Genomic DNA, 20,781 nt, shown 5'->3' with positions numbered 1-20,781 from the left:
CAAAAATAACGCGTCAATTGCGTTAATTAATTTATGTAATCTCGTTAAATTTTTAACGCAGTTTAACGCATGCGCATCATGACAAGCCTCACCTCTACCAGCGGGTGGCGGTAGTGCACCCGCGTGGAATGCAAGCTGCCTGCAAGCTGCCAGCAACCAAAGGAGAAGCCTCACGTCAGCCTCGGCTGATCAAGAAGCTTTTTCAGCACTACAGACTGTTTATCTGTTCCTTTATTACGGATTATTTAGAGAAAATTAAGCACATACACTGTCACTACATTATCATTAAGTGTTAAAGTTTATTTAGCCTTTTTTTTTCTGTTTCTGAATTGCGGAGGCGCTGCCGGAGCGATTAGTTAGTTTTACTTCTGTCTGCAGACCTTCTCCTCCCTCCAGACAGAGTCTGCTCTGTCTTTCCACGAGTTTTTCACTCTTTCCGTGTCTTTAAGTGGAGCCATCAGGCTGGAGCTCCGTCTACTTTCACTTTTACCGTCATGTTTTGTCTGCTGCGCGGATGTCCGCGGATCGGTCCGCGCGGACCCTAGTGGACAGGAATTCATGACGATTTTAACGTCACGCAGACCAACGTGCAGCGCACACCCACGCTGACATGCAGTGTTGCCAACTTAGCGACTTTTCAGACCCCTCTAGCGACTTTTTTTCAAAAAAGCGACTGGCGACAAATTTAGAGACTTTTTTCTGGTGCTCTGGAGACGTGACAGGACGCTGTCCTCAATGAGCAGCGGGTGCTGCCGTGAGCCCCTCCCCCGTCCCAAAGCACTCAGAAGCGGTCAGTCTCACGCGCTCAGTGCTGCGGTCAGAGCAGAGAGGAGACCCACACCACTCCTCCACACTTCAAATGAATCGAGCGTGCGCAAATCCGCCGCTGCTCCCGTCCTGGGTCACAGAGCGGGATGGACATGTTAAATGTTTCTTCACTGTCACACTTTTGTCAGTTCATTTGTAGTTCTAAACACATTCAGGCTGTTTTTAGCTCACTTTTTGCTTCTCCGACGACGTTGTTCCTCTCTCCTACAGCGTCCATTACAATTACATGCAAATTGCCAAATTATGCAAATTAGGTGATGACGTCATCTAGAGAATAGCTACTTTTCTTACTGGGGAGTTGGCAACACTGCGGACATGTGAAGCATGGACGGGCAGCAGACAGGAGGCAAATGAGGCCTGGCGTCAATTAATTTATCAAAACAGAAGAAGAAGGCAATATGAAGGGAGATAAGCCGGCTGGCCCCATGGATTCTACTTGTTTGATGAAAAAAATGTTGAAGCAGTTTTCTGTTTTCCCCACAAAAAGGAACACTGGCTAAGAATGACCTGTTTAATTGTGGAAGAAAAAAGTGTGGTATCTCTTATTTTTACTTTTCTTGTGGTACTACATTTGTTACAGACCTAAAAATGTAACTCCTGCCAAAAGCCAACTTTAGAGGGACTGCAGAGGGAGCACTGTACACACACACATTATGGTGTGCATGTTTTAGTTTTTTGAATATTTATTTTACTTGGAGCCTTAAATATAAAACATATCACATGTTAAATATATATAATCATGTCCTGTCGTTTTTTTCGTTAATGCAATACAGGAAAAAAGGGTATATTTCAGACATAGTTAGACATTGCGATTATTTGTGATTAATCATGATTAATTAATTTGTAAGCTGTGATTAATCTGATTAAAAATTTGAATCATTTGACAGCCCTAATACACACACACATATATATATATATATATATATATATATATATATATATATATATATATATATATATATATATATATATATATATATTATTCTACTTCGTAAGTGCTTAGCCCGCCTACGGGCTTCGCTAGTGGCACACCTCCAATCTCTGTCCAATCCACTGAGACTATACAAAGCTCGACGCACCAATCCCCCGCACGCGATGGCGCAGCGCCCCGCCCCACACCGAGGGTACATAACCTCGGATGGCGCTAAGCAAACCCTTCTTCTTTCTCAGCATCTCCATGAGACTTAGGGCCAATCCCAATTCTACCCCTTACCCCTACCCCTTACCCCTACCCCTATGATATGCGCGTTGACGAGGCTTAAGGGCTATCCCAATTCTACTTTTTGAATAGGGGTAGGGGTAAGGGGAAGGGCTATTTCACCCCTTTCAGCGAAGTCTGCATCGATGCTCCCTGTTCTCTATAGGGGTAGGCGTAGTTTCACATTGGCCAGAAAAAAACAACATGGCGCTGTAATGGAAATTTCTCATGTATGCATGCTTTTTCTCACTTGTAGTGCTCGCAGAGGTATTTTTGTAAACAACCGTAGCTCACACACTCAGATGTGTGGGGAACCGTGAATGCTTTGTCTAGAATTTACTTTTCCTGATAATCTTAGCGTAGCAGCTGCGGCACTCGTGGGAGTCTTCCTGTGTCCAGCCTATGGCTGGGTGCAGTCAAGGCCCCTGGGAGTGAACGTAGCAGATAGTTATTAGAGGCTTGCACGCCCCTGCGAGGGCAGAACTCACTCTGTTACTCTGTTGACTGCGTGACTTCTCCTGCTGTACAGCATAATAAAAGATACCAAAACGAACTCACCGGCGGAAGCCCTTTATTAAATAAAATTGCCATAACAGTTGGCGTCACGAACAGGATCCTACGAGTGGAATCCGGCGGAGGACAGAGACCTGGTGATTGGCCATCCTGCGGACAAATTGCTGCAGCCCCGCCACCATTGACGGACTCTATGGGGACCGGGTCTGAGCCTACCGTCCGGACCACCGCTAGGATCCACGAACTGGTTTCCCTCCTTTTCGGGGAAACTCCTACAAGCACCCGGTGAGTTCTTTCCATATTGGACTGGTTGGAGGGCGAGTGACTGATGTAGTGCCGGTCACTATAATACACAGCATAAAACTTCAATCCTCCCAGAGTGTTTGGTGTTTGGAGTGGGAGAGAGATTGGAGAGGGGTTTTTTTAGCACTTTTGCACCCTCGGGTCTGGGCTGGGACCGTAGAGGCGAAAAGGCCGTTGGAGACGTCCAATTGAAAATAGATAACAGATCTGTTGACCACTAGGAGACCGGAATGGGGTCATTTGTCCCCTGCCCCGGTGTCGGACGGGAGAGGAGTCATTTTGCCCAGGCTCATCTGTTTGTCAGAGTACGTCTGATAGACAGGTTGGAGGGACCTGGTCTCCTAGTGGAGAGTCCTCCAGACACCCCAATATGTAATGACATGTCAGGAAAGTATGGGCCCGAGTGTGTGGGACGTGTGAGAGAATTGAGTGAATGGTTTTGGTTCCCCAAAGGGGGGAAGTTTGAGCATGAGACAGTGACTGGTTCTGCTAAAATTTTCACTGGGAAACAGGAAAACCAGGGATAAAAAGAAGATTGAGAAGTCACTTTGGATGAGTGAAGCTGGAAGCAGAGCTAGAAAGCAGAGGGACATCCGCTTAGGGAGAGAACAGGGAGAGAAAGCATCATGAGGGACATGAAAGGGTTTTACTACAGATACATGTGTCTCCGTGCCATCTGCTCTCTTTCGAGGTTGATTCGTACTGGACGTCGGATGTGTGAGGAAAGTGACTGGACTCCTCCCCTTCAAACATCCATCCAACCACCATGGCCTCTGCTCTACTCTACTCCCACCCTCTCTGACGTGTCGAACTCCACCTCTGCATCGGCTTCCTGCTGAAGGAGTGGTCTAGTCTGTCAGACACTCCCAACACATCGGCGCTGGAAAGCACCACCTCCTGGATGAATGATGGAAGTAAAAACCGAGCCAACAGCTCAACATCATTCATGGTTCTTCCGAAGCAACTCTCCTCAGGGCTCAAGCTACAAGAACCACCCTGACGCGGACGCCAGGGTGAAGCTGGTGGACAGACTGGACACTGGGTCCGTAACTGCCCACATAAGAACTGTGGACATGGACGATGGTGTGGAGAACCAGGCAGAGGAGCACAAGAAGGGGGGACACCGGGTCACGCTGAATTCTCATCCGACTGACGGAGGAAATTCGGACTGAGAAGATGAAATCACCACTGATGGCATGGGTGACGTACGCAAAACAACACACAACCCGCTAACCGCAATGAAGAAGCGCTTTGCACTGATACACAGCTGCACAGGGTCAGAATAGAGTAGCAGAGCTTGAAAAGAATACAAAAAACAACACATTGATTAATCGTATTTCATGCACAATTACTGATGTACATCTGAGGTTTCCCATGCTCACGCTCAAGATAACACGGAAACCTGTGGGATTTTTATTTTAGTTTATTTTTATAAACTTGGTTGATTCTGGGACGGTGAATTGGATGTTGACTCCTGGTAATAGAAGAAAGCTTTCCATGTCCACTGAGATGCGACATGTTCTTATTGTCTAAACTTTGCCCGATGACTCTGACTGACAGTCGATGATCAAACTGGAGATGGTGCTCACATCAACCGCAAATTTAAAACTTCAGACATATTACATGCACTGTGCATACAGGACGTGATGTTGACTATGAACAATGTTTTTTTTCCAGGACTTTGACAGTGATTTCATTATATCAACATTTTTTTGACAGAACTCAGTGCGCAGCGTCTGTATGTCTGTCTACTGTCCAGATGTCTTTGTTTAATGTTTCAGTATCTCACAAATATTTCCAAAGTTCCCTTGCCAAATCCCGCGATGGGCAATGGAATGATTTGGGACGGTTCGTGCGACAACGCGTGATTTCAGCCGACTGCTGATCCAACCCTCCAATATTCGCCATCTCTCTCAGCATATAGTAAGACCTACGCTGAAGTACATGTTCTGCAATCTGTGCTGTTGACATGATATGCCAATGAGCATGCTTGAATAACCACGTATGCAATTGTGTTTTCAAGAACAAACGGAACAAAAGTTCACTTTGTTAGGATCAGAATGTAAAACCTTATTAATTTAATCTTGAGAGGGTTTTTTTATTTCAGACCCTCCAAAGCGAACTGTAAAACAAACAGTTCATTCAGTAGCTGCATCTTTATCAGCTGAGGAGCCGAGGACAGTTGAATATAAAACAACTGCAGAGGCCTGAGAAACAGCATCACACACACAGCCTAGTGAGCTGATGATGTGAGGTTGAAGATGCACCGATCAGACAGTTTAGTACAAAATAATATACTAATGTGTTTTTGTTTTGTTTTTTGTCTGGGAAGCATTTGTTTGTTTTGTTAGAAAATTCCTGCAGGTACCCCCATCGCTCCGATCCACAATCCCGATCCTCCATTGCCAGCCGCACCGCGCTGACCTGAGGGGAGCAGCTTCACAGCAGCGGGAAGTACAGACACACACACACAACTAGAGGGACTCAGATTGACACAGATTTAGGGAGAAATTGGTTTTTTCCTGAGCCTGTGAGGACATGTGCGGTGATTCTGTTCTTCTCTTTCTGCTGAGACTTTTTTTAATGCAGGAGAGAAGGAGAAACTGTTGTGGCTGTGGAAGCAGTGGACACAATAATGGAGAGAGCTGCTCCAGAGGCTGGAGGCGGGGCGGCTGGCGGTTGAGGAGGTTGTGGAGGCGATGGGGTTTTGACTACGAACGTGGAAACTTCCGACGTGATGACGACATGTTGACTGCTGGCTGATCGCCGAGGTCAGAGCATGAACACACACGCACGCACACACACACACACACACATACACACACACACACACACACACACACACACACACACACACACACACACACACACACGGACACTTACAAAACCACACAGACAGAGAAAAAGAGAGGTAATTGGAATTCCCAAAGTTATTTTATCAACTTTCAAATGGTGATGCATTTATTGTATCTGGTCACTCTCAAGGGAGAAATATTAGTGGGTCAACAGAACTGATCAATCCTGGTAAAGGGAGAAAGAAGAGGCAGCAGGCTGCCTCCCTTATGGGTCACTTCTCCCCCCACAGCGCTGTGGCTCTGACCACAGGCTGTGAGGCTCATCGTCTTAGTGAAATTATTTAAGATGTCATGCTTTAATATTGTGAACTTTATGTTTATCTGTACGTATTATGGAGAAAATATACCAATGCTAAACACACAAGAGAACTTATTTAAAGGTATAATACATGATTTTGATTTCCGGGTGGATCACCTAAATAATTGGTGGGTCTGTTTGTCAATCATTCTGACGAGCTGCTTTCGTAAGGCGGTTCTACGTGCTTGCGCCCAATCAGCTTCTCCCTTTTGCGCATTCAGAGTGTTTATGTAGCCGGTGAGCTTCTGAGCTAGTACTTACCGATGGCGAGTCTGACATAATGAAACTGTAACTGTTTCGGGGAAAAAGCTTTATTTATGAGCGAGGCGGATCGCAGAAACTGTAAACAGAGCCGTGCATGTCGGAGAAGAGGAGATCGCACTCGTACACTTCCGCGTTTCCTGGGAGAAGCAGGAGAGCCGGGCGATGGTCTGGAGCATGGCGTTGTTCAAAAAGTGAGTAACAGACTTGGGGCTTCGTCTTTTCGAGAAAATCGTGTATTGGACCTTTGAGTGAAGGTTTGTTTGTGATTGGCTACAAGAACCCTCAATCAAATGTCAGTTTCAAGATCCACTGACACAGATGGAACTTCCATCTCCATCTGATTTAGCTGGAATATTTGTGGACTGAACAAAGATTATGTAGCTTAATAAGCTCAGCTAAACCTTGCTGAGTAACACTGAGGCCAAGTGTCACATTAACACGTCCTGGACGATGACAGTGGTTACAGGTATTGGATGTGTTATGGCGTGAATAACTGCTGAGGTAGTTGAGACGGACGGTCCATATGATACACCTGATTTCACACCAAATCCGCTCACCAGGAAGCAGGTTGTCTCTTTCCTGGGAATGTATTCCTGCTGTCGACAGTTTATACCAAATGATTTTGATCTTATTGCTCCCATTAGGTCTCTGACTGCATGTTTGCAGGTTTCCTGTTTCCTGGACTCCAGATGCACTGGAAGCGTCCCGGGCCCTGCAGTCTTTCTTCACTTTTTTGTCTCGACCTGTCATTTCGTTGTTTCTGATATTGAGCAAACTGTGATGTTATGGTTCTGATAGTTCTGGTAAAATGATAATGTTCCTTCTATATTAGCAGCTTGCTTCACGATGCGCTGTTTTGACCGCCAGGCTCAGGTTGTTTGGGATTCGCGCCGGGGGAATGGACGGCGTTGAAGGACATGCTGATAACATGCAGCTTGTGTTTGAGGTTGTTTTCATTGAGCTGTCTCTTCAGACTGCTCAGCCCCTCCTTTACACTCTCACCAACTTTCTGGGGAATGAGGACAGTTTTTTTTCTCGCTCGGAGCTTCGATTAACAGACTAACCCATTCTGATGTGATATATTCTTGGTGTACATGGTGGTTCTGAGGGGGGAATGGTACATCAGGCCTTATCATTCCCAACAGCTCACATCATTGTGGTTTTCTGGGAAGTTCTCAGTGGTGGCAGAACAGCACTATAGAGTGTTTGGTGTGTGCAGCTCACAAGGCAAGGCGAGGAGAACGCTGTGGGGAATGCTGCTCACCGCCACCTGAGTACCCTGTGACCACCTGATGGTGGACTTCGTGGAGCTGCTCTGTTTCAGATCAGACAGACCATCACAGGGCCCTTCCCCTCCTGGCTGAAGGCCTCTCCACTCTTCTGGCTGAACCCAGGTGACTGGATCCAGGTGAAGGACTTCTGCAGGAAACACTGGAAGGCCAGGCAGTGGCCAGGTCCAGGTCCTGCTGGACTCATGCTGCCTTTAAGGTAGCAAAGCGAGCTACCTGGAGCCAGGCGAGTCACTGTAAGCCTTTCCCAGCACCACCCTGACTCCAACAGCTGATCTCCCAGCCACAGGGCAGAATAATCCCTGAGATCAGCTCCTGTGTGAGGTAGTCCACCCTCCACCAGGCAACGGTGAAGATGTTCCTGCCCCTGAGGGGGCTGCTGCCCAAACCGCAGTGGCCCCCCTGCTTCGTTGCAGACGTATGGTGGACCTCACAGGACTCCAGGACAGCCTGTGGTGGAGAGCTGCCCCTGCGGTAGCTCCAGAGTCACATGATGCCAACTGTACTGTTTGTGCTTTTAAGACTTATGCTGTCTCCGCTAACACTTTACCATTCCTTGTTCCTGTTCCTCTCCAGGATTCTCTCTACACATTTCTGCATGCAGGCAGGAATAGCACTGGCTCAGAGCTGCGACATCCTAATGCTTCTCACTCTAACCCTTACCCTTAGTCTTAGTCTTTCCCTTACCCTTTCCCTTTCCCTCTCCTTTTCAGCAGCATTCTAAGGAGGTGTCTTCCCTTAGCATGGCACCATTCATAACCAGCATGAGAGCATGAGAGCCTCACTAGTCTTGTTACTGATGGATTTGACCTCCTCATGGAGGAGCAGAAGGCTGTGTGTCCTGGGCCTGCTGAACAGAGTGGCCCTGGACCTCCTTCTTGAAGAGAAAGGGGGGTTTGCCCTCTCATAGGTGATCAGCACTGCTCCTGGGTTCCTGACATCTCAGAGAACATGACTAACGTAGACACTCAGCTGTCTTCTCTGCTTGCTGAATTGAGCTCTCAGGAAACGGGTGTCCCCTTGTCTGGATGGGACTTCTGGGATGGCTGACTGAGGGCAGCTGGCGAGCTTGGCTTACTAAGGTTGCTGGCATGCTTGCTATTTTCCTGTCGATTCTGGGGGTTTTCTCCTGCTGCATTATTCCCCTGGTCCGTTGTCTGGTTGCTCGCATGTTCACAACTACTTTGGCTCATTATACTTTGCTTCATTCCACTGAACTGTTTGCATCCTTGTTCGCTCACCTTTCTGATGATTCTGATGATGATGATGCTGATGATTTGGGGTTGATTGACTGATGTGGAGTGTCTGTTGGCATCTCCCATGTGTTGAAGTTGATTAAACCGTGGTTGATTTAATCAAAAGGGGGGAATGTAATGGAAATTTCTCATGTATGCATGCTTTTTCTCACTTGTAGTGCTCGCAGAGGTATTTTTGTAAACAACCGTAGCTCACACACTCAGATGTGTGGGGAACCGTGAATGCTTTGTCTAGAATTTACTTTTCCTGATAATCTTAGCGTAGCAGCTGCGGCACTCGTGGGAGTCTTCCTGTGTCCAGCCTATGGCTGGGTGCAGTCAAGGCCCCTGGGAGTGAACGTAGCAGATAGTTATTAGAGGCTTGCACGCCCCTGCGAGGGCAGAACTCACTCTGTTACTCTGTTGACTGCGTGACTTCTCCTGCTGTACAGCATAATAAAAGATACCAAAACGAACTCACCGGCGGAAGCCCTTTATTAAATAAAATTGCCATAACAGCGCCCACCACGGAGTCGCACAAATGTAAGATTGCTTTCTGTATACTATTTAAAAAGCTATAAAAAGTGTATTTGCTTCACTGAATTTATAGATAAACTAGCGTGACAGTGTCCCAGTCATGGATTAACGTTTTAGCGCTGCGCAGCACCGTTTCCAATCGTGAATTTGTAACTTATGAAGAGCACTAATCACTGAATTAACGTCATCCTTTATCATGTTTTTAACGTAATATGTTAGACACAGGGACCCCCGATGAAACCCGACTGCTGATTCAGTTTAGAGCCGGGTTCCTCAATTAGCGGACCGCGGTCCACGACCGGACCGCGGCACACCTCGCTGCGGCCCCAGGGCAAATGTATGGGGGAAAAAAAAAAGAAAAAAAAAATCTTTCTTTAAACGCTCCATGTTCCGTGTGAGCACCGTTCTGCACCGCGCCGCTCTGCGCGTGGTGAAATCCAGCGCGCTCCGTCGCACCGCACTGCTCGGCAGTCCTCGGTACCCCCCCCCCCCCCCCCCCCCCCCCTCCCTCCCTCCCACAGGGCGCTGAAGTCCGGACCCATGCTTGTATATAAAAAGCAAATGTGGACCTTCAAGATTTGTATTTCAGGACCCCTGGTTTAGAGGTTAAAAAGGAAGAAAAGTTTTTGAAATCAAAATACAGCGCCAAAACACATTGGGAGTAAATTATATTATTGGTCTAAGCTATAATATGTCAGTAATAAAACGTGTTTATATAAATGTATCTGTATTACTTTAGGAAATTCATAAAAGAAAATGGCTTGGAAGGGGAAGTTACAGCCCAGCAAGCTTCAAAAAAGTGGGAGAACCTCAAAAAGAAATATAAGGTAAATAATAATACCATTATTAAAAAATAAAAGTAATTTCTAATGTAATTTCTATCATTTCTAATATCCATAATTTTTTGTTGTTATAGGAGTGCGGCGGGGCTTAAAGGGCCAAGGGGTGTCCCAATTCATAGTGCTGCAAAGATAGCCCTAGCCCTCAGCCCTATTCTAAAAGGGGTAGGAGAGTGATAGGGGTAGGGCTAAGGGCTGAGGGGTAGGGGTAAGGGGTAGAATTGGGATTGGCCCTTAGAAGCCTCTATTCTCCGGATCAAGATTCGACGAGGATGGATTCGCCGGCCCGGGACCAGTCGCCATCAGGCGTCGGGCCGTTCTTCTGCCGCTCTTGCGGCATTCCGCTCATCGTGCAGGACTGTCACGAGCTCTGCTTCCTCTGCCTTGGCTGGCAGCATCACCGCCAGTGGACCTCCTGCCCGGCCTGCCTCGCGCTGCCGCTCGAAGAGAGCCAGCGGCGAGCAGCCTTCATGGGCGCAACCTCCCCGGCTCCTGCCGGTGAGGACGACGCAGAGGAGACCGCCGCCGCCGCCGCCGCCGCCGCTGCCTACGACTGGGCCGAGATCCGCGGCAGCGTCAGCAGCAGCATGTCTGTGTCACGGAGTTCGACTCGGTTCGACTCCGCCTCCACCGCATCCCGTCTCCCCCGTGAGCATGTGGAGCACCTCGCGGGGCTCTTCACTTCAGCCGCCGAGCGCACCGGCCTCGCGCTGCCGCCGCAGCCTCTGGAGCCGGTGCAGCGTGATTTTGCACTCGGGCTGGCAACCCGGTCACGGGCTCGGTCCCGGACTGCAGTCCTATGTCCCGCCGTACCGTCGTTTCAAGCTCACGTGCAGCGGGACTGGGGTACGCCACTTGCCGCCAAGGGTACGGTGAAGGGCTACCGAGAGTATTCTTGTGTGGAGGGCTGGCCGCCGGTCTCCGGAGTGCCTGCCATTGAGGACTCCGTTTGGCTGTGCCTCCTCCCCCGATCCTCCGCCTGGCCCGGCGGAAAGCCCGTGCTGCCGTCGGAAAGGGACAGGCGCATGGCGAGCTTCCTGGATCGTGGCTACGCTAGCGGCAACCTGACGCTCGCCCTAGCCAATAACATGACCTTCCTCCTGGGCTCTGTGGACAAGATCTGCCACGAGAAGTCCCAGCTTTCCCCCGAAGACATCGTGGAAGTCCAAAATACGGCCGAAGTCCTGATGCGCATGTGCAGAGCCATCGCCGTCAGTGGAGGCCGCGTCATGGCCAACGCACAGCTCGCCATGAGGCACCTGTGGCTTGGTCTGTCTTCTTTATCTGAGCGGGACCAGCGGGGCGTCCTGGGACTCCCCCTGTCCACCTCTTCTCTTTTTGGGCCCGATATACAGGTGATCATCGAGCGCCTGGAGGCAGCAGCACGAGGCTCGCAGCAGCTCGCCCCGCACCTCCAGCCCCGCCGTGAGCCGCCGCCGCCGCTCCGCGGACCAGCGGCGTCCCGCTCCTTGGAGCACCTCGGCACCTGGACAGACCGGACCGTCTTTCCGCCGATCCTCCCGGGGCGCCGATCAGCCCAGACGGTCCCGCGCTCCCGAGACACGGAGCGCCCCGTCCGCTCGACCCGCACCTGCCAGCAAACATGCAAATAAAGGCCGTCAGGCCCGTTACATCTTCCAAAGAGCAGCAGTCCCTCCTCTCCCCCGTGTTAGCATGATCGAAAATTGCAAAACCCGGCTAGGCCCTTCTCCCTCCCTCCTCCCGCTCCGCGATAAGGCGGCTGAGGATGGTGAGCGGAATGCGCACGGAACCGCCTCTTCACCGGCGCTTTCTTCGCGCTCTGGCCGCAATGCGGCTGCGGACGCGGGGCATAGCAGCGCGCTGGAGCCGCTTGCTTTCCCGCTGTGTGAGTCACGCAAGCGGTGCGCCACAGATGTCTTTACAGCGCCCCGCAAACGCTCCAGGCTGCACTCTCCACCGGCTTCGGCTCGAGTGAGCATTTCGAAGCGTCAGAGCGACGGCTCTGGCCCGGCCCGGATCCCCGCTGTGGGGTATCCCGGCCCCGGTCGCACCCACAGCGCTCTCAGCAGCGTTTGTCCGCCGACCTCCGCTCGTGTTAGCATGACGAGGCGTCAGAGCGGCGGTGCCGTGGAGCCCCGGGCTGCCGACATGCAGCGCCCCAGCCCCGGCGCCACTCATGCCGCTCCCAGCGGAGTTTCTCCGCCGAGCGGCGGACACACGCCGGCCCGGGTGTCCACCGTAAAGCGCCCCGATCCCGGCCTTATTCGTGTTGCTCCCGGCAGCGCTCCCTCGGCTTCCCCGTGTGTTGTCACGGCGGAGCCTCGGAGCAGCGGAGCTCTGCCGTCCCGGGCTCCCGCTATTGAGCGTCCCGGCTCCGGCTTCAGCATCACGGCCAGCGATCCGGAAGGCTCCGACATCAGCACCGAGGACAGCGACCCGGAAAACTCCGGGATCGCGCTGCCTCTGCTCGGGTTGTCCCCAGCAAAGCGCCGGTCCGCGGCCGCCCGCTCTCATTCAGGGGACGCCTGCTCCACAGCCCTTTCGCCGGGGGCCCCCCGTCTCCTGAGGCCGGGAGGACGGGTGGGCCGTCCCCGCTGGCCGTGGTACAGCCACTCACGCTCCGGTTTCACACGTGGCGTGTTATGTTGGGACCGCTTTCTCCCTGGCTGTCCAGGACACTGAGAAACGGTTATGCCCTGCAGTTCGCCTGTCGTCCGCCTCTCTTCAACGGCATCCTTCGTACACGGCTCGCATGCCCTGCGGGGACGGCCACTCTCGAGGCAGAAGGAGCCTCACTCCTCCGCCGGGGTGCGGTCACGGAGCTGAGCGCGACAGAGGCGCACTCGGGTTTTTATTCCCCCTACTTCTTGGTCCCCAAGAAAAGCGGGGGTGTAAGACCCATTCTGGACCTGAGGGTCCTCAACACTCACATAGCCACCAGGAGGTTCCGCATGCTGACGGTCAAACACCTCCTGGAGAGCATTCGACCTGGGGACTGGATGACTTCGATCGACCTGACGGACGCCGACTTCCACATCCCCATTCTCAGAAGGCACAGAGCCTTCCTCCGCTTTGCCGTGGGGGCCAGGTATTTTCAATACAACCGGCTCCCCTTCGGCTACTCTCTCGCCCCTCGCACCCTTACCAAGTGTGTCGAAGCAGCGTTGGAGCCCCTCTGTCGTCATGGTCTGAGGATCCTCACTTACATAGACGACTGGCTCATACTGGCGTCCTCTCATCAGGAGGCTGTGCTGCACACGACCCAGGTCCTGCACCACATCGAGCTCCTGGGGTTCATGGTGAACCGACACAAGAGCGCGCTCACCCCAGCTCAGAGCATGGCTTATCTGGGGTTGGAGCTGGACTCGCTCTCTATGACTGCCCGCCTCTCCGAGGAGAGACGGACCTCCCTTCTCTCGACCCTGAGGTCTGCAGTGACCACACCCCTGGTCGGGGTTCGTCTGATCAGGACCGTCCTGGGTTTAATGGCCGCGGCCCACCCAGTGGTCCGGCTGGGCCTTCTACACATGCGCAGGCTGCAACGGTGGTTTGCACGCCTCCGCTGCGTGGGGAAGTGGGACGGATGCAAACGGTTCCCGATCCTGCCCCAAGCACACCAGGATCTCCTTTATTGGATGGATCCTGCTCTCCTAATGCAAGGAGTTCCCCTGGGCTGCGTGTCGCATCACGTCGAAGTGTTCACCGATGCGTCTCTCGCGGGATGGGGAGGCACCCTAGACCACCACGCGGTGGGTGGTGCTTGGGATTTGACTCCCACTCACATCAATGTGCTGGAAATGACGGCGGTGCAGAGGGTCCTGCTCCATTTCCAAGACAGGCTGAAGGACAGCCATGTGCTCATCAGGACGGACAACACTACGGTGGTCGCGTACCTGAACAGGCAGGGGGGGGACCCGGTCTCCCCCTCTTCATCGCATAGCGGCGGAGATCCTCCGGTGGGTGGACCGGCACCTCGCGTCTCTCAGAGCGCGTCACGTGCCCGGAGTCCTCAACGTCGGTGCAGACAGAATGTCCCGGGGAGGCCCACTCCACGACGAGTGGGGCCTGTCCCCGTGGGTCGCAGCCCGACTCTGGCGCAGGTTCGGATGCCCAGTGGCAGACCTTTTCGCCAGTGCAGAGAACGCACAGTGCCCACTCTGGTTCTCGCTCAGGTTGTCAGACCCCCCCCTCTAGGGGTAGACGCCTTCGCACACAGGAGCTGGCCGTCGGGCATCCTGTACGCGTTCCCTCCAGTCCACCTCTTGGCTGCGCAGGGTGAGGTTGCACAATCTTCACGTGATCATGGTGGCTCCGGACACCCCGAGTGCGCGGTGGTTCCCGGACCTGGTTCAGTTGGCAGTCGGGGACCCGTGGCCGATTCCCGACGGGCCCGACGCACTGCAGCAGGCAGGAGGCGCCCCTCGGTCCCGCCCCTTCCTGGGCGGGAGGCTCCTGGCTTGGAGGCTGAGCGGGTGAGGCTGGTGGAACTAGACCTCCCCCCAGCGGTGGTGTCCACCATCCAGAGTGCCAGGGCCCCCTCTACTGTCAAGGCCTACAGGTCTCGGTGGCAGCTCTTCACGTCGTGGTGCTCGGAGAGGGGCTTGGACCCGGTCTCCTGCACCATTGGTGGAGTTCTGGAGTTCCTCCAGGCCCTGCTGGACAGCGGTCGCGCTGCATCCACCCTGGCGGTGTTTGCATCGGCCATCACAGCGGGCCACGGCGGTTTCGGCCGCTTTTCTGCACGCAGCCACCCGCTTGTGAAGCGGTTTCTGCGCGGGGCGTGTCGGTTGCGACCGCCCCCCAGGCATGTGGTCTCTCCATGGGCCCTCCATGTGGTGTTGGAGGGCCTTAAGGGACCTCCTTTCGAGCCTTTGGAGCAGGCGGAGGACCGCTTTCTCTCCTTTAAGGCCGCCATCTTGTTGGCGCTAGCATCCGCCAAGAGAGTTGGGGATCTCTGCGCATTGTCAGTCCACCCATCCTGCGTGGTGTTCAGCCAGGATGGGGGACTCGTGCACCTCTGGCCTAACCCGGCCTTTCATCCCAAGGTGATCACTTCGGACTTCCGGTCGCGAGTGATCCGGATCAGGACGTTTGACTCCATGCCTGGTTCGTCTGGGGACGACCCACGCCTGCGGTCACTGTGCCCGGTCAGGGCTCTGCGTCTTTATGTCCAGCGCACAGCTGGCTTTCGCACCACGGACCAGCTGTTTGTGAGGTTTGGAGCCCGGGGGCGTGGTTCCCCGCTGACCTCTCAGCGTCTCGCCCACTGGGTGGGGGGCGCTATTTCAGCTGCCTACGAGGCACAGAATCTCTCGCCACCAGCAGTGATTCGTGCTCATTCCACACGACGTGTGGCTGCCTCTGCGGCCCTGTGCAGAGGGGTCACGGTGGGTGACCTCTGCCAGGCTGCCTCCTGGGCCTCTGCGTCCACCTTCGTGCGTTCGTATCTGTTGGATATGTGCACTGACTCTGTGGCCATGTCGGTTTTCGGCGAGAACAGGAGTTCGGTCGTCTAACCGTTTCGGTCCTTCTGGCCTGGCTGCCGCGTCCCGGGTGGGCTCGCGGACCAGGGGTTCCCCGCCTGCCGCTCAGCTCTGCCGCGGTCTGCGGATGTTGTTTACGGTGTTGCAGGGGCAGGAGTTCTGCCGCTTGCTGTTTTTGGGTTCGCTGCCGCTCCCCGTGCGTGGAACGCGGGCCAGGGGTCCCCCCCTTCACCGCCTGCCGCTGTGGTTTCCCGGCCGGCGTGTGTGTGTGTCGCTGTGGCGATGCTTTGTACGTCGTGGGCCGCACTACGTCGCTAGGTGCCCGCCTCGTCCTTCGGGAGTTCTACGGCCGTTCTGGACGTACGGTTTGTTTACTTCCGTCTTACGCACCAATCCCGTCAGCAGGCCAGCTGGGAGTACATTCATCGACCTACGGCCTTCGCCTTGGTGAGTACCACTAGCGAAGCCCGTAGGCGGGCTAAGCACTTACGAAGTAGAATTAGTAGTTACTGGATGTAACTCCAGTTCTACGAGTAAGTGCGTGCCCGCCTACCTGCTGGCCCAGCTGTCAGCTTCCCTTGTTTTTGCTACGTCAGAAGAAGGGTTTGCTTAGCACCATCCGAGGTTATGTACCCTCGGTGTGGGGCGTGGCGCTGCGCCATCGCGTGCGGGGGATTGGTGCGTCGAGCTTTGTATAGTCTCAGTGGATTGGACAGAGATTGGAGGTGTGCCACTAGCGAAGCCCGTAGGCGGGCACGCACTTACTCGTAGAACTGGAGTTACATCCAGTAACTACTAATACCTTTGCTACAATACTAATAAAACTCGTCTCATGCACTTTCAAAGAGCGAAATACCACTCCTGTTGTTATAGGCTAAATTACCCTTCAGCATCAGACGGTCCGGCTTCCATGGCATGTTGGTCTGCTCCAAAGTTTCTACGCTTGTTGTCATGCGCGTCCATGAACTTCAGGGGTGGAGCTTGGGGTGAGTATGAAGGGCGGGGTGTAGTCTGGGGTAGAGTATGAAGAGAGAAGTGGGCTTGGATACGTTTTCATTTCAAATGCCAACGAACTCACTCCTCTCCTCCAAAATTGCTGACTGCACCTTAAGCTACATAGTTTAGTTTAGTTTAGTTTAGTTTATTTAGCACATAAAATAAAATATATCACATAAACCAGTGCAGAAAAAAAGAAACAGTGCAGGGAGGAGCGAGCAAGCCAAAGGCTTATGAAGAGCCCCCACCTAATAAAATTATGCAGATATCGTTAAAAAAAAAAAAACAACAACAAATAAATAAAATACATAAATAAATAAAATAAAATACAAAACTACAAAAAGCATCATAAACTCTCAGGCAAAACAAAAAAGAAAGAAAGAAGAAAAAAAGACAAAAGAAAAGAAAAATGCTGTTGACCTTATATGGACATGCTCATAAAAATGGACATTTTTGTTGATCATTATAGGCAACACTGAAAATAAACTAAAAAAGAAGTTGCAGTCTACGGAAAAGCTAAAGTACAGAGCTCTCTTGGCTACACTTTTGAATTAGATGCTCTCTTGCGCAACTTTTGAAGATAGATAGAGATCTACAATTGTTGGCAATGTGGTACCAAAAGTTCCAAACTTTGACACCTCTGTACCCAGTGATGGGAATAACGGCGTCAGAATAAACGGCGTTAGTAACGGCGTTATTTTTTTTCAGTAACGAATAATCTAATTAGTTACTTTTCCCATCGTTGCAACGCCGTTACCGTTACTAAGAATATGAAGTGGCGCGTTACTACTGACTGAATGAAGCGCGAGTGTCCGCTGCTGCTGCACACATCAGCTGCAGGAGAGAGCAGGGAGGACGGGGGAGAGGGGAATGGGGGGGGCGGTGATGAAGACGCGATGATGATTGGTTGGTGGGCGGGCATGCCCTGCCCACGTGTCTCACTCGCTGCACGCTCTGACCGGTAAACACAACAAAACAGAGACAATGGCGTGAAGCTCGAGCCCAGGACATAGAAAGGTAGCGTTCTGAAACTGGAAGCCTCACTGGAAGACTTTATCCATGTCTGCCACATGCTGGCATGACACTTGCTGCTGCTGCTGCTGCTAACCCGACCCCGAGTCCAAACGCAGCAGGAGGGAGAGGGGCCGCTCTGTTAAAACAAGCAACCAGCAGGCGACCAGAGCCGAGCTGAACACTGACTGCAGGTCCACTGGAACACAGCAGGCCTAATGTACAGTTACAGAGATTTGCAATACTTAATGGCCAGAAGTTTACATTTGTGTTTTCTTAACAGGCTGCAATTTAGTTCAAATAAATACTAAATGTTCTAAAATACAGTATAAAGTGTTTTTATTCTTCAATCAGTTGATATAAACATCTTTGATGTTATAGATGTTATAGAATGTGGTAATGTGTAGAACATGAAAAATAACGTCAGTTACTTTGCTGAGTAACTAATTACTTTTTCAATGAGGTAACTGAGTGACTAACTCAATTACTTTTTGGGAGAAGTAATTTGTAATTCTAACTAATTACTTTTTTAAAGTGACTTGCCCAACACTGTCTATACCTAAACAAAAATTGGCTTCTGGATTTAAGACATTTGGGCGGATGTAGAGCTGAGGCCTGTCGTGTTGAGTAAGAATGAAAATGAGAATTTGCTGCAAAGTACGTCCTAAAATGCTCAGGGACCTTGTCATCTGAAGAAAATACCTTGTACATAAAAATGCATATTTGATAACTGTTAATATCATAAATAGTGAGAATCTGGAGATCTTTAAATAAGGGAGCAGCAGTAGCGTCCCAGACAGATCGAGATGCAAGTCTAACAAAACGATTCTGAAGAATTAAGATTTTTTTTTATGAGTGGTTGTAAATGTACTCCCCCAAACAATATTACAATATGAAAGATGCGGATAGATTAGACTGTAATAAAGAGTAAGAAGACACTGTTTACTAACAAGTTGGCTAACTTTCCTTATTATACCAATAGATTTGTATATTTTCTTACTCACACAGTAAATCTGTTCTCTCCAACTCAAACTCTCATCAATAATTATTCCTAAGAATCTTGTAGATGATACTTGGGGCATCTCTATGGACTCAAATATAATTTTAGATAAATCCTTATTGTATGATTTTTTTCCCACTGAAGATATTAAAGTTAGATTTTTTTATATTCAAAGATAATTTGTTCATTTTGAACCATGTGACAAAGGCATCTAAACCATCATTCACATCCCTTATTAAGGAATTGAAGTTTGGGTTTGAGAGAACCAGTGTTGTGTCATCTGCAAACATAATTGGAGAAACGATGTTTGAGATGTTACACAAATCATTTATGTAAACAAGGAATAATAGTGGACCAAGGATGGATCCTTGTGGAACTCCACAGTGAAGTTGTGCTCTGTTGGAATGGCAGCCTTTTACACAAACAAACTGAGTTCTGTTTGAAACATAATTTGACAACCATTGATGAGTATCTTTATGGAAGCCATATCTGTGGAGCTTAGCCAACAGGATACTGTGATTTATTGTATCAAAGGCTTTTGAAAGATCTAGGAAGACACTACAAGCAAACTCACCCTTTTCCAGCGCTGATGCAATCTTATCAACCAGGTGAATTAAAGCCATAGATGTGGAATGATTTGTTCGGAAGCCATACTGATGTTTAAAAAGAATTTCATTAGAATTTAGATGAAAAATAATCCTTTTGTCAACTATTTTTTCTAAAATCTCTGAAAAGCATGGCAAAATAGAAATAGGCCTATAGTTATTGAAACAACAAGGATCATCCGCTTTAAACAAGGGAATAACTTTTGCAATCTTTAAGTCATATGGTACAACTCCCATCTTCAGTGACAGGGAAAAAATATGATGAAGAGGTTGCAAGATTGATTGCTTCTCCCACTTGACAAGGAATGCTGAAATATTGTCATGGCAGACAACTTCAGCTGGTCAATTACATCACATAGGCAAGGAAAACAATATGAAATCTGAATTTTCAGTTTTCTGCATGTTTTGGTCATACTTTGTGATCTAATTTACATTAATTCAAAGTCAAAATGACATTTGTAATGGAAGTGTAATGTTATTGGCTATCATTGAGCGCAGCCGTTAAATTTCATTTCTGAAAAAGTTTTTTTTTCTATTTTATCACATTATATTTTTTTGTATTTATTCAAATATATTTATTAGAAATCCATCTGATTTCTTTGTGCAACCAAATGTTTGGACTCGTAACGTTGCTGGATATTACTAAACACACATTCTTGTCTCATCTCATTGATTTTCTCATGTTTATCGCTTTCCTCTGAGTGCCAATAATGTTTCCCAACAGCTGCTGGCAGGTCAAGCGCCTGTCTGTTTTCACTGAGAGCTGCTTTTGGGATAATTACGCATGAGGCAGGAGGAGATCGCTTGGTAAATAAAAGGAAGGAGCTGCACCAGGACCAGGAGACGGAGGATGAGGAGGATGAGGAAGACTCTGCTGCCGCTGCTGGCCTCTCTGGTCTTTGCCTCTCTCACGGCTTCGGCTGATAAAGCTCCGCTGTGAGTAGACCTGCTGCAGCTTCTTCAACTTTCTCTTTGACGGTAGACCGGGCAGACGACTCAAAATGTACTGAAGTGCCACTGCTGATAGAGTTCTGAAATGGAGTACTGTCAACAAATACTCAAGAGTACTGTACATTTTTTATCCCGAGTCATATTAGCGAGTGCTTCTTTTTCTTTCTCTTTCCTCAACAAGCAGAGATGTTTCATTAAATGCTTTCAATTCGAGGAAGAATTCAAATTACACACAGGCTCAATAACATATTACTCTTGGTTTGAGCTGTATTATCTCTGCTTCCACATGTTCAGTATGCATCAAAAACACGACTTATATTCAGTAATTTGAGTCTTTGTACTCTCTTACCTCCACCCTTGTCAGAAAATATGAAAACAGAACTCAGATAGCAGTTTGTTGATTTATTTTTTGAAGTTTCCAAATAAATAAATAAATAACAACATAAAAAAAAAAGGAAAGCCCAGCCCAAAGCTGACAGAAGTTTGATTTGATCCCCGCTGGATGTTTGTCAAGCTCATCAATAGATCACTCATTGTGTGTAAAGTCCAGGCAGCAGCAGCTCATCACCCTCGTCTGAGCAAATACATGCTTTA

The 20,781-nt window shown here is 50.1% G+C and overlaps 1 protein-coding gene across 1 annotated transcript in view; it reads left to right on the top strand.

Moving 5' to 3' along the window:
* Window positions 1-20,095: 20,095 nt before the first annotated feature.
* The window catches only part of LOC115383838 (complement C3-like), a 37,031-nt gene continuing 36,345 nt past the window's right edge, over window positions 20,096-20,781 (top strand). Inside the window, exon 1 of the mRNA XM_030086029.1 lies at window positions 20,096-20,172. Within this exon, the coding sequence (XP_029941889.1) occupies window positions 20,096-20,172 (77 nt within the window). The remainder of the gene's footprint in view (window positions 20,173-20,781) is intronic.

Source organism: Salarias fasciatus (assembly GCF_902148845.1).
Source record: "Salarias fasciatus chromosome 23 unlocalized genomic scaffold, fSalaFa1.1 super_scaffold_20, whole genome shotgun sequence".
NCBI lineage: Eukaryota > Metazoa > Chordata > Actinopteri > Blenniiformes > Blenniidae > Salarias > Salarias fasciatus.
The sequence above is the reverse complement of the archived record's forward strand: the minus strand, read 5'-3'. Positions and strand labels throughout refer to the sequence as shown.